Source organism: Lissotriton helveticus, chromosome 1_2 (genome assembly GCF_964261635.1).
Source record: "Lissotriton helveticus chromosome 1_2, aLisHel1.1, whole genome shotgun sequence".
Classification (NCBI taxonomy): domain Eukaryota; kingdom Metazoa; phylum Chordata; class Amphibia; order Caudata; family Salamandridae; genus Lissotriton; species Lissotriton helveticus.
Genome location: NC_136058.1, coordinates 161102385 through 161115650, shown reverse-complemented (window position 1 = coordinate 161115650; position 13266 = coordinate 161102385). Strand labels below are relative to the sequence as shown.

General features: G+C 42.6%; 1 protein-coding gene across 1 annotated transcript in view; it reads right to left on the bottom strand.

The window, feature by feature from the left end:
• LRP8 (LDL receptor related protein 8) overlaps window positions 1-13266 on the bottom strand; it is a 1087241-nt gene that overhangs the window by 430334 nt on the left and 643641 nt on the right. Inside the window, exon 4 of the mRNA XM_078670496.1 lies at window positions 7111-7239. Within this exon, the coding sequence (XP_078526622.1) occupies window positions 7111-7239 (129 nt within the window). The remainder of the gene's footprint in view (window positions 1-7110; window positions 7240-13266) is intronic.

Sequence of the window (13266 nt, the reverse complement as noted above, 5' to 3'; positions counted from 1 at the left end):
CAGCAAGTTGTTAATAGCTGGCGCCACCGAGCTCAGGCATTTCGCCGGACACGCATCCAAGGGGGATCCAGATTTCAACCGGGAAAGCAGCTCCAAAGAGGAATCGCAGGATAGCGGGGGGAACGTCGAAAGCGTGGGCGTCAACTCGGCGGCAGCAGGTGGAAGGACCTTCAGATCACTTTCCACAGCTGCAGCCACTTCCGGGGACCCCACCCGATCGAATGAGTCCTGAATCCTACGGATCTTATCCACAAAGAAGTCAGCAAGCTGCTTGATCCACTCCTCAGTATGGGAGTGTACTCTAGCGGCCGCCACCGGCTCCACGAATTCCTTCACAATCCGGAATAGTTCCCGGCTCGTATTATCCGCCTGGTCTATTCTATGCTCGAGGTAGATCTTTTTAGCTTCGGCAATCTGTCTGTGATAAGATTTTATCGCGCCCCTGTACTTCAGTTTCTCCTCAGGCGCATATCTGCGCCGCCAGAGTCTTTCAGATCTTTTGCAGTCCTGGCGCGCTTTCCGTAGAGTAGCGGTGAACCAAGGAGCAGAGTCCTGGCAGGGGGCTGTCCTGACCGGTTTCCAGGGGGCAAGCTCCTCGAATCTTGTCCGAAGCCAGTCCTGGACTAGCGGCAGGTCGACTTCTAAGTTCCCAGTCGTAGTGCAAGGATGTGCAAGGAGTGCGTCAGCGAGCATATCAGCTGACACCAGGTGAAAGGCTCTAGCTTGACGAGACCCGTCCTTATAAGTTCTTTGACTAGTCTGATGCTCAGCTAACAACACGAAATTAATTAAATAATGGTCCATAAAACCGGCAAAGGGGGAGACACCTTAATCGGTACAGAGGAGAAGATTAAATCCAGCGTATGCCCTTTCACGTGCGTTGGACTGTCGATGAAAGAGGCCAGCCCGAACATCTCGGTGATGTCCCGTAATTTAGACGCATCAGCGTCCGTTGTCGAGTCCATATGCAGATTTAAGTCGCCCAGCAGTACACAGTGTGCCGAACGCATACAGGGTACTGACAGTGCCACCTGTAGATCCTCGAAAAACGAGCCTATTGGCCCTGGAGGTCTATAGATCAAAATCCCTGTGCAGGTATGTGAAGCAGACAGCTGGAGAATAAAGCCCATAGCTTCACAACCAGCGATGTTGTCTACAGGGTAGGAGGTGCATACAAGGGACTTGTCGACAACTAGGGCCACCCCACCGCCTCGGCCTCCCGTTCTGGCCCTCCTTAAGATGGTGAAGTTGGGGGGAAGGGCACTAGCGATGTCAGGTTCAGAGCCCGCCCCCAACCACGTCTCTGTCAAAAAAAGACAGGAGATTTTCGAGAGCAAAAGGAGGTCCCAAATCTCCAAGGAATGACGCGCCAAGGATCTCGTATTTAACAAGGCACACTGACATTCCAGGGGGGGGAGGGGAGAGCGCGAGGTGGAGAAGATACGGGACGCCAAGCACATCCAGGACACCCTTTGCCCAGGAGCCGACCACCAGGGAAAAGACACATACAACCGCTCCTGGGGGGGGCGAAACGCAATTAGAGCGGCCGCACTGTACCTAATCATCCTGGAAACCTATCTCCCTGTTTACTTCAATGTGAGGCCATAAGTGTCGCGGATATGCCCAGATCAGGTCTAGTGCTCACTGTGCCATGCAACTCACGCTGCACCATACTGATAAGACCCACATAGTGCAGTATCCAGTGTGGAATTGTTGGTGTTCCCATTCAGAGAGGGCCTGAACAGTTGTTGCTGTAGTGCCCCTGTTGAAGCAGGACCAAGACTGGTTTGAAGACGCATTGTTCCTGTCTGAGGTGACAAGGTGAATAAAGAAACAATGGACTAGAATGCGGCCCAATAATAACACCAATGACTGAGATAAATTTAAACATTCTTAACATCTGTTTTTAGTTATATAAGTGAGAAGCACTTGCCAGATGTGGATTCTATGCTCACTATGCCATAAGCTCTCTTTACAGACAATGCCCAAAAAGGCTAAACAGGTCTGGGGCTGGCTGGGGTTACCGCTCAGAGGGGACGTGACCTGGCTGTTCAGGCTGGACTGCTACTTTTGGAGCCAGAGCAATACTGATTTGCATGTGGTTGGTTCCTGTCTGAAGTGGTTTATTGGGATACAAGAACAATGAATGCAACACATAGAGATTATCAGTGGCTGAGATTAATTCAAGCATTCTACTCTTCATTATGCAGTTAATCTCTTGCTAATAGCTGCTCCTCTTGGTCCTCTAAGCAACTTTAGAGAAATGTGAGAACTGAGGGGAATAAATGTATATTTACAAGACTTCAATCCGGAGGAGAAAGATTAGGTGCCTCCCAATTGTATTGGTAGTGTTGTCAGCAGAAATGCCCAAGATGCAGTATGGAGGATTCTAGTATTGGCAGCCTTATGCAGCTACCTAGTGCTCCACTGGCAATTCCTTATGTGAAGCCTCTGCAATCCTTTATGGGTTCCTGAGTAGCGTGCTACTCACCAAAACAGTGAGTAGCACTTCACAACATCCCATCAGGGGTAACAAGCGCTATATAAATACAAACCTTTTTCCCCCTCTTCTATCCTTCTGCTATCCTTCTGAATCCAAATAACTGACTAACCTATCCACCACTCAAATTACTTTCATATTTCACTATACTAATTCAACACTAATTCTTTATTGGTTCCAGAGTAGCGTGCTATTCAGCGAAAAAGTGCTTCGCCGCCTCGTCAGGGGTAGTAAGTGCTATATAAATGAAATTAAAATGCAATACAATTTAGAGCTGTGGATTCCCTCTACTTCTGACCCCACATTTATTTGTCTTAGTCTCTCCTGCTTGAGCACTACGTCAACAGCACTTACCGTGAAAACATGTGGAGCTTTGCATGTGTCACAGATAAAATGTATTAAAAGCCCCATTTTACCTGAAAAATGGCTCCATGAAGCCACAAACTAATTTATATAACTACACCAATAAGAACAGTGCATGCAACATCACCATGCTGCACAGCTAAACACCAGGCCTAAAGAATGAATCTTCGATACCACTATTTCACTTTTACATCATAAATATTTATGTGACAGTGCACTGAGACATTAATGTGCCTGGTCAAAAGAACATTTAAGGAAGTGTTCAAAGTGGGCTGTAAATGTACAGGGGACATATTAAAACTTAATAAATATAGAGACCAGACGTTTCATATTAAATGACAGATTGAAATACATATTTATTGTGACAGACTGTAAGACTGAAAGAAAGTGTGTTAATATTTGAGTAAGGGGGATGCCCACCGCAAAAAATAATAACATTATCCCATCAGGGTGAACCCCAAATTCACTAAATTAACATGAGCTAAACCCGCTGGTACCTATGGCACGGACTATTCATGAAGTACCAAACCCATAAGGAATTCAAAACATCAGAAAATAAAAATCGCAGAAAGAATTAAAAAAATTGAGGACATTTTAATAAACAAAACATTAAAATAACAAAAATCCAAAACGGGAACTGGATATATCCGTTTTTAAATTTTAAGTAAAATCACTTACACTTCAAAGTGACATCACTTAAACTGCTAAAAGTTGCATTTTTGCCCATTTTTGTCTTCACTGTGAAAATATGTACCTGGGCCATAGTATATGGCCAGGGCCCACTTGAGAAGGCGTAGGCATGTTTATCATGCTTATAAGCTTATCACTTTCTAGGAAGATCAAACCAGACTGTGGTGGCGGTGGACAGAGCACAAGTTGTGCTAAGAGGCAACACTATGGGCACGACCATAGACCTTGACTGTGCAGGTTCCAGCGACAAGTTACCTGGGCGCACGGTGGTAATGTAACTTATGAAGTGCGATCTCCTGCCATGGGGCGTCTTGGCGCTATCGAAATCTGATTAGGCTGAGATAGTGATTTAGTTGGTGTAAGGCAAAAGCGCAGACAACTTCTACTCCTGAGTGAAAAGCCAGGTTTTTAAAGCTTTTCTAAAGGAGAGTAAGGAGGGAGCAGTTTTTAATGTTAATGGGAGATTGTTCCAAAGTGTGGTTAAAGTCCATTCCACGTGGACTGTGATGCTAAGAAAATGAGCGCATTGCAAATCTTTTTATCTATTTTGTCTTAACTAAAAATCTAGTTATTGACAGCAGTATTTACCCTTACAACTTAAAGTACTGTAGTCATTGATGACTTAAATGGTGAGATGATCGAGAATATCACCAGTGATGTCATTTCTAATGTCATGTGTGAGGTCATGAGTAATGTTAAGGTTGTATAGTGCACCATAAGTGGTGACTTTCAGTGGTGAAAGGCTTTAGATAACCAGATTTCCTTTTAACTGAAGTTGGTAATAGAATATATGTATATATATTGTCCTGCTAAAGAAGTAATTTTGCAAGAATCGTGTATAACTTTACTATGGGGCAAGATGGAAATAAGCAAAAAAGGTTTGAAAATAAAACGTATGAAGAAAACCCTGAAGGGATGCCTAAAACTAAAAGAGAAAGGACAACCTTGAATGGGCATATTAATAGGAGAAAACTGACCTAATATTACGGGGATGGACTTTGAAAATACGGTTTAAATGTTTTGCTATAGGGACGTTCTTTAGTTAGTTCAAATTACGAGGAATTGCCTATTACATCTAAAGGCAATATGGTGAGTGGATCACAGAGAAGCATTGAGGGCTAGCAGCACAGTGTGGCTGGGAATGTTGAGCGATAATCTGAAAGACACAGCCATGCTGGTGTAGTATATACCAATTCACACTTTTACACCCCGAGTCTGAGTTTCAATTAAAATTCCAATCCACGGCAAACAAGAGTTTGTGCGCGGTATGGAATTTTGAGTTTTGTGATAATTAAGACATCTTGTGTTTTTCAGTAGGTCATACCTATCAGAACTTCTCTGGGGAAAAAAGTCTAAAATGAGGATTTAAGTGCATTATACACAGATTCTAAATCCCATGCCTCATTCAGAAATGGCTACCTCAGATTATGAGGTAATGACCACATCCAGTAAAGACCCATGATATTTAAGGGTATAAGATAAATACCTCACTTTCTCCAACCTATTCAGAATTGGGGTCTTAGGCACCCATGTAGCCCATGTGTTCCTGTCATCAGTCGTCTCTCAGATCTGGGTGCTAAAACTACAAACTTCTCCTTAAGAAGCCAGCACCCAACACCTTATAAGGCATTATTCGTGCTAGAGTTCACAAAGAAAGACTGGACAAACATACTTAGCAGTTCCAGGGTCTCGGACAGCAAAGTTGACCCATCTGTGATCAATAACAGTCGAGAAAGGGACTCTTGAAGAGAAACTGATCAACAGAAGGTATCACATAGATTATGATTTTCCATTTCCAGTCCTTCTGCTCACAAGCAGTGTGTGGTGATTCGCAAATCCCAGCATAATTAATTGAAAATAAGGAAAACATGAGCCCGAAATGTTGAAGCAGTTCGATTCTTGCAACTAAAACGGTTTTGTTTCCCTCAAGTTAAAGACTGTGGGCCAGATGTAGGTAAATACCATTTACCGATTCTAAAATACCAAATTTTACCGATTCTGTATTTTAGAATGGGTAAATGGTATGTAGGTATTCATTCAGTAATTTTTACCGAATCGGTAAAATTCGGTAAATACCGATTCGGTATTCCCCATTCATTCCTATGGGCATGGAGGCCCATAGGAATGAATGGTGGAATACCGAATCGGTAAGAGGGGGGAAGACCTGCAAGGGTGGCAGGGTGTCACATTGACACCCTGTTGCGCCCCTGAATGGGTGCACATGTGGCACACATACATGCCCTAAGGGCTTGTATGTCTGCCACATGGCACTGTTAAAAAAGCACAAAAATGCTTTAACAGTTTTCATTATTTACCACCAACTTGTAGTTGGTGGTAAATAACGAATCCTTACAAGTGCAAAGCACTCACTTGAGTGCTTCCTACATTAAGGATTCTGTAATTTACCGATTCGGTATTTAAGAATTCGGTAATTTACCGATTCCTTACATTACCGATTCGATAAATTACCGAATCCTTAAATTAGGCCCCTACATCTCAAATGCCTAATCCTACATCTGGCCCTGTATCTCTAACAAACTGGCAAGACTGCCACACATATTCTGCCTACAACAGTGATGCCAAGGGATTGCTGTAAACAGGGTGGCCTTTGCTAGCCTTCGCCCAACACCAGAAATGAATGAAAAAATATAGTTCATTCTCGAGAACAAAAAAGCAAAACATTATTCCAATATGCCATATTTTCGAACGTATGATTATTCTAATAACGACACCTGTGCAAAACTGAAGCTGACAATTAGAACTCAATATATTATTAGGAAATATCCTATCAACTTTAATATGTGGCTTAAACCCTTTAATTTCAAATGCAGTTATTACATTTATCAGTCATGATTCACAAAAAAAGTCCATACATCCACGCCAGTGCAAGTCCCTCTATGCACAGGTGTAACATTAACGAGTTTTATCTAGCCACATACACGCCCAGTAAAACGCTACGAAAGTTGAGCGAGTTTCTAGGGATGCTACTGAAATGGTCTGTAACATTTGCCTTGTTTCCAAACATGAAAGTTGCACTCCCAGCACTGCTCCAGCTTGGGAAAGGCAGGCCACTGTGCAAATGCACATTTTTTACTTTTTTTTTTTTAATCTACAGGAACAATATTGGAGAGCCCCAGCCCCTATACCCCCAACAAAATCTGAGGTGTTCCATTCCCCTTCCCACCTCCAAAGGGAATTTACTCCACTTGGGGCCACAGCTCTGACCCTTTATTACCAGGGTGTCATGGAGGAGATTGTGAATGTCCGCAAACTCGCAACTTTCGGAGTGTTCATAAACTCTCAAGGCAAACCACACGTTGGTCCACATACCCACCACCCTATGCGACAGGCTTACGTACTTGTATGCTGTTGTAGGATACTATTACCAGGAGTAAAAGCATTTACACCTGCTACAATCTATCCTTTTATGAAGCCACTTACGTAGTTTATGCCTGAAAATGACGTTGTGTATCGAGCCATTGTTAACCAATCAGAAACCTTCACAGCTGAGTGCGCGTGCTCACACTCCCCGCCCAGGGTAGGTAGGTGCCACTCACCTTTGGCACAGCCCGCCTCGTCCGTCCCGCTGTCGCAGTCCTTCTCGCCGTCGCACCTCCACGTCGCCGGGATGCACTTGTTGCTGGAGTCCCCGCAGCTGAACTTCTCGGGCGGACACACCTGCCGGACTGTGGGAGCAGGAAGAGAGCTTGTGTCATTTCATTTCACAAATAAGAGAAACAAGGTAAGTGCAGGAGACCTCATGCGAATGAACCGCATTTACGGCACATTTAATGTAGGCAGACTCACTCCCACTATGACAGAAGTTTATATCATCGAGGCTGCTGCAGTGATGTTGCTCACTTCATAAATTTCCAACTGAGTTGGGAGTTTTTTGCCTGCAGTTATTTCTTTTTCTACACTTTATGCCACAATACTAATGTCCCTTCCCACAGAGACACCTTCATGAGGCATCCCGTAAGTGCTGATAGAAGCACAGACTTTATGTTCACACAGTGGGCAATCACTCTCTCACCAGTCTTTCTGTGTTCCTCTTACAAAGGCCCCCCTGACAGCAGGGCCATTGGAGGCTGAGTTTTCAAACCAAAGGAGCGAGGAACACAAACACATTCATATGCAGCAATGCTCAAAATCAAAACACCCGGTTTTCAGGTTCTGCCCATTTTTACATATGAATAAAGGCGGAAGACACATATTTCAGAACTAAATAATACAGAAAGTGTAAATGACTACTTTGTGCACCAAAACGCTACTGGCCCTGCAGTCTGAGTGGACACTAGTCAGTTCAATATAATGACGTGGATGTATATTAGTTTCAAGTTTCCTATTTAATGGACCTCAAATAAATATGTAGGCATACCCATGAGGTAAAGTATGGAAAAATACATACAAAATATAATACCATAACACTGGGAGCCCCACTCAGTGTATGTGATCTGAAGAGCCTTACACTTTCCACTGGGGACACACATGGGGTGATGTCACGGCTCTCAATGTAATGAATACATAAAAGACCTACTAATAATGTGGAGGGTGAAGAGCTGGACATCACCAACTTTGTTTGTTTGTTTTCCAAGCATTGCCACCTACGCAAGAGTGTGAAAGAATCTGCTAATGGGTGTTCAACAAGAGGAAACATCAACCTTTTACCTGAGATCTAAGCAGACTGCATGAAATGTTATTTTTGGGGGTATACTGCGAAGGTGAGAACATTTGCGCCTTTGTGCAAGGGTCGCCACGCAAGCGTCTGACTTGGCAAGGAAGTTCTAGGAGTTACGGTGTAGTGTGTGGGTTGCAGCGCTATCCGTGGTGTTTTGAGACATATGGTATATCAGACTTCAGAACTGAGTGATGGGAATCCGCGTTACAAAAATCAAGGTGATGGAATTAATGATTACTCTGAGTTGAATTCCAGGCTGCAAATCAGTCTTGGCCCTGCTCTGATAGGAAGAGTTCAGCCTGACCTGCCAGGCCAGGTCACACAATCTACCCGGACTGGTATTGGCCAACTTTGAGCCTACAGTTAGGTACAGCTTGAGTCATGTGGCTAGGGCCAGACTGGGAACCGAAACCGGTCCTGGCAAACTGCTCGGCCAGACCCCCTAGGGGGGAGGAGGGGAGTGCGGCCGAGCTGTTTGCAGGGCAGGTTTTGGCAAATTTTGTTACCGGGGGCCGGCAAAAAACAGCCCACCAGGGGTCTAAAACCGGCCCCCAACCAGGCGGCCCACCTGGGAAACGCCCAGTGCCCGCCACAGCCAGTCCGGCCCTGCATGTGGCACAGTGAGCATAGGATCCAAGTCAGGGCATGCCTGTCACACTCCGAATATCTACTGCAGCAAACAACAAAATGAAGGACTAGATTCTAGTCACTAGAATGTTGTTGAGTAATGATCAGTGGTTAATTCAAGTTGTCCAACCATCACTTTTTATTTTCCTCAGTGATACGCCCTAAGTGAAGTGAGGGATCAGCATATGGCAGATTCCTATCTAAGGCAGTGTGGGCAAAAAATACAATAGACTAGAATGAGTTGTGGACAATAAACAGTGGCTAAGAACAATTTAAGCATTCCAACCATTACTTTTTTGTTTTCCTCAGTGGGAATCTGTGTTGAGTGCACACGCTGCTGCCACCTTCCTTGTGCTGATTACCATGCATTACTTTTACCACAAATATGCCTTTACCACGCACGACTTAACAAAAAAGGTAGGCATATTTAAGGTAAGAATATGAGTTTATGTGTGTGCATATATATATATATATATATACATATACACCAGCAATCTTCACCACCTCCGAACAAACGGCGAAATGAAGACACGGACCCCAGGCTGTCGGCAAGGTAGATTTATTGTAGACCTCTCAACGGGCGACGCGTTTCGAGCAACAAGTGCTCTTGTTCACACACCGAACACCCGGTCAGCTGACTGTTTATATACCCATTTTTTTAAAGTGATGCTCCACCTCTCACGTGAGTCACATGGTCACATAATAAACATAGAGAAAATACTCAATAGTACACCACAATAAATTCAATGTGGAAACAAAGTACAATAATATAACAGCATGAATGCTTGGTCACACAAGAACTATACAATAAATCAATATTGAATGAATAGTTGGGCCAAAAATAATTTTCGTTACAGGAAGAAAAAGACTATTTTTACTTTATAAAAGTTGATGATGATATATACAAATGAATATATATACATTGATCTACACTATCTACAAAACAATTCATCTATATACAAAATACTATAAACTGTCATGACCAAAATAGATCCAATTTCTGTACAAAAACTTTTAAATATTACCGGGTTTTTGATATTACAATCCCTTATCCTGTATTCAAAACTTAGTTCCCTAATGAATGGGATAACTAATGATGGCCCCTTGTGGATTACCCAATCATATTGTACCCAAAACAAATTTCATAACATGTTTAACAGTTATATTTTAGACCAAACGTGACCTGTGCAGGAAAATATATTAAAGTGATTTTTGTCTATAAAAATGTCATAATAAAAAAAAACACTAATCCTCTTAAAGCACATTATCGAAAGAACAATGAATGTCATTGAATTGATCTGTTACACCCTGTGCACTGCTGCTCACCCAACGCTAAAGTGTATAGATACAATGTACAAAAGTGAAGAGAAAAGAAATACTAAACAAGTATAAACAATATTTACATAGTATAGTCTAGTTTGAAACAATGACGGGTGAATTAATTCAGCTCCATTTTCTTTCTGGTTGTGTCAAATCCAACCTGTTCCCCAGTGATGCACTAGATCGCCAAACAATCCTCCCATATACACACATTTTTATCATTTGGACTGGAAAACCCTATAGTTGAAAACATAAGTTGAATGTTTGATTCAGAAATGAATTTGATACACACATATATATTTACATTCACAGCATGATGTTTTACAGAAAGTGATGTAAATCCTCTGTGGTATTAAGCCCATTAGGGTATTTACTGTCTAGCTCAACAATGTATTGTGTCTCCTTCTTTCTTAGGAGTTTTTCTCTGTCACCCCCTCGTTTGGGGGGGGCACTGCATCAATGACAAAATATGTCAGATTACTCAGATCGTTATTGTGGGTAGATCTGAAGTGGCGAGCTACTGGGTATGTTTTGTCATTATTGACTATTGCACGAAGATGCTGTAAAATTCTGACGTGCACCTGTAATTTGGTACTGCCTATATATCGTAGGCCACAGGTGCACGTCAGAACATACACGGCAAAGTCGCTGTGACAGTTGTAATTACCTCTAATAGCTTTACTGACTTGACTGAAGGGGGTATTGTAATGTGTGGTATTGATACCAAATTTGCAGGCTCGACAGGATGAGCATTTAAAAAATCCATCTTTCTGTTTGAGCCAGATACTGCCACTACCTAGCTCAGGACTTGATTTAACTAGGCTGTTGTGCATACTTCTTGCTCTTCTGTATGTTATTATTGGCATTTCTGGAAGCGTCTCACTTAAAAACCCATCAGTCATGAGAATTGGCCAGTGTCTCTTGACAATCGATCTAATTTGTCTCTCTTGTTTGTTGTATGCTAGGATTAAGCGAGGAGTAGCATTGTCATTTGTGGTCTCTTGAACCCCAGATTTCAACAGAGACTCTCTAGATCTTTCCCGGCTTTGTACCAGAGCCCTTTGCAGTGTTGCATTGCCATATCCTCTAGCTTTGAGTCTGGTTATCATTACCTTGGCTTCTTGTTCGAATATTTCGGGAGTGCTGCTGATTCTTTTTAATCGTAACAGCTCTCCATACGGAATATTTTCAACAACATGTTTAGGGTGTTTGCTGCTGGCATGCAATATGCTATTGCCAGCTGTGGGTTTGCGAAAAAGTGATGTTTCTATAGTGTTGTTGTTAATTGTGATGTGTACATCCAGGAAGTCTGCCTGCATTTTACTGATGTTTGAAGTAAAGAAAATATTTTCTTTACTGCAATTTAAGGCTTTGACTAATTCTGAGGCACTTTGTTCGTCACCCTCCCATATGCAGAACACATCATCTATAAATCGCATGCAGTGTTTAACACCCGGTGTGGCGATGAGACCACGCTCCTCCCACCAGCCCACGTGTTAACACGCGTAGCTGGGAGAGAAGCATGATCCCATCGCCACACCCCTGACCTGTCTCCAGATTTCCTTCCCAAACATGAAGTAGTTATGTAAGCACCAATGTACTAACTCACACAGCATCTTATTGTGACTGTAGTACTCACATGTTCTTAAACCCAAATAATGTTGGACTGCTTCAATACCTTTGGAATGGTCTATGCAAGTATACAACGACTCAATGTCAAGAGTCACTAAGCACCAATTCTCCTGCCACTGAATCAGATTCAACTTATTCAAAAAGTCACCAGTGTCTTTCAAATAGCTCGGTAGGCTTTTAACAATGTCTTGAAGAAAAAAGTCAATATATCGGGAAATATTTTCTCCAATGATATTGATGGCCGATATAATTGGTCGGCCTGGTGTTGGAACTTTCATCTTGTGCACCTTGGGAATTAGATATAATATCGGTATAACCGGATGCTCAACGTGCAAAAAATCAAATTCAGTTGATGAAATAAGGTTCTGTCTCTTATATGCTGATAATATTTTTTTAAGTTCATCTTTAGCTTTTTTGTAGGCCAGGCCATTAGATCTTATGTAGCAATTGGTATCATTTAATTGTCTCACGGCTTCTGCCATGTAATCTTTTTTTTGCCACAAGACAATATTTCCGCCTTTGTCAGATTTGTAAATAACTACTTCCTGATTTTGACTAAGTTTCTTCATTAACATTGTATATTTATTAAGTTCAGCCTTGTGCTTATGATCTTGTCCCTGAACTTGCGGTGGAGTTTTTTTAAATCTTCTACTACACATTCGTGATAAATGTCGACCGCGTCTTTAGGCATAACAGGTAGAAATGTGCTTACCGGCTTAAATGGACTGTCACCGGCTCCCTTCTGCCGAATGTCAACATCCTGTAATTCACGCTGTGTATTGAGAATTTCAGTAGTAGTTGAATTTCTTGTAGGTTTACCAGGTTCCCCTAAGTCACAAAGTGTCAATAACAGTCTTGCATCTCGTGCAACTGGAATTGTGGTGGTACTGCTTTCAGATTGCTCCTGGCTTTTACTATGCTCAGTTGTTTTGGAAGGTGGTTTGGAGGAAAAAAACTTTGAGTTTTAATTTACGAATGAAGCGAAATACGTCCGCCCTCGTATTGGTATAGTTGAAAGTGCTTTCAGGGCGATCATTTAACCTAAGGGCTAATAACTGCTCCTCCGCCACAGTCAGTATAACGTCAGATAGATTTGTGATTGTACAATCCTGCATTACTTTCTCTTGTTGTACCATTGTTTCTTCTTTTTCTGCGTTTGCTGTTGCTGTGGCTTTGCGCTTTTTTCGTCTGGCGTGACGGTTTGCGTTGCGCTTTTTGCGTTGTAGTTCTTTTGTAATCTTGGGCGCAGAGTTTGCAGCCGATCCTCCACTAAAAAGTCCATTTCCTCGCCGAGATCCAATATCTTACCTCCCAAACTTCCATCGGTACTGCCTGATTCTGAAAAAGAAGTGCTGGAAGCACTAGTTACTGAAACTGAGTCTGCATCTGAATCCACGTTGTTAACTGCCAAGTGATCGTTTCTTGCAGGTTCTCCCACTTTGCTATTCTTGCTGAT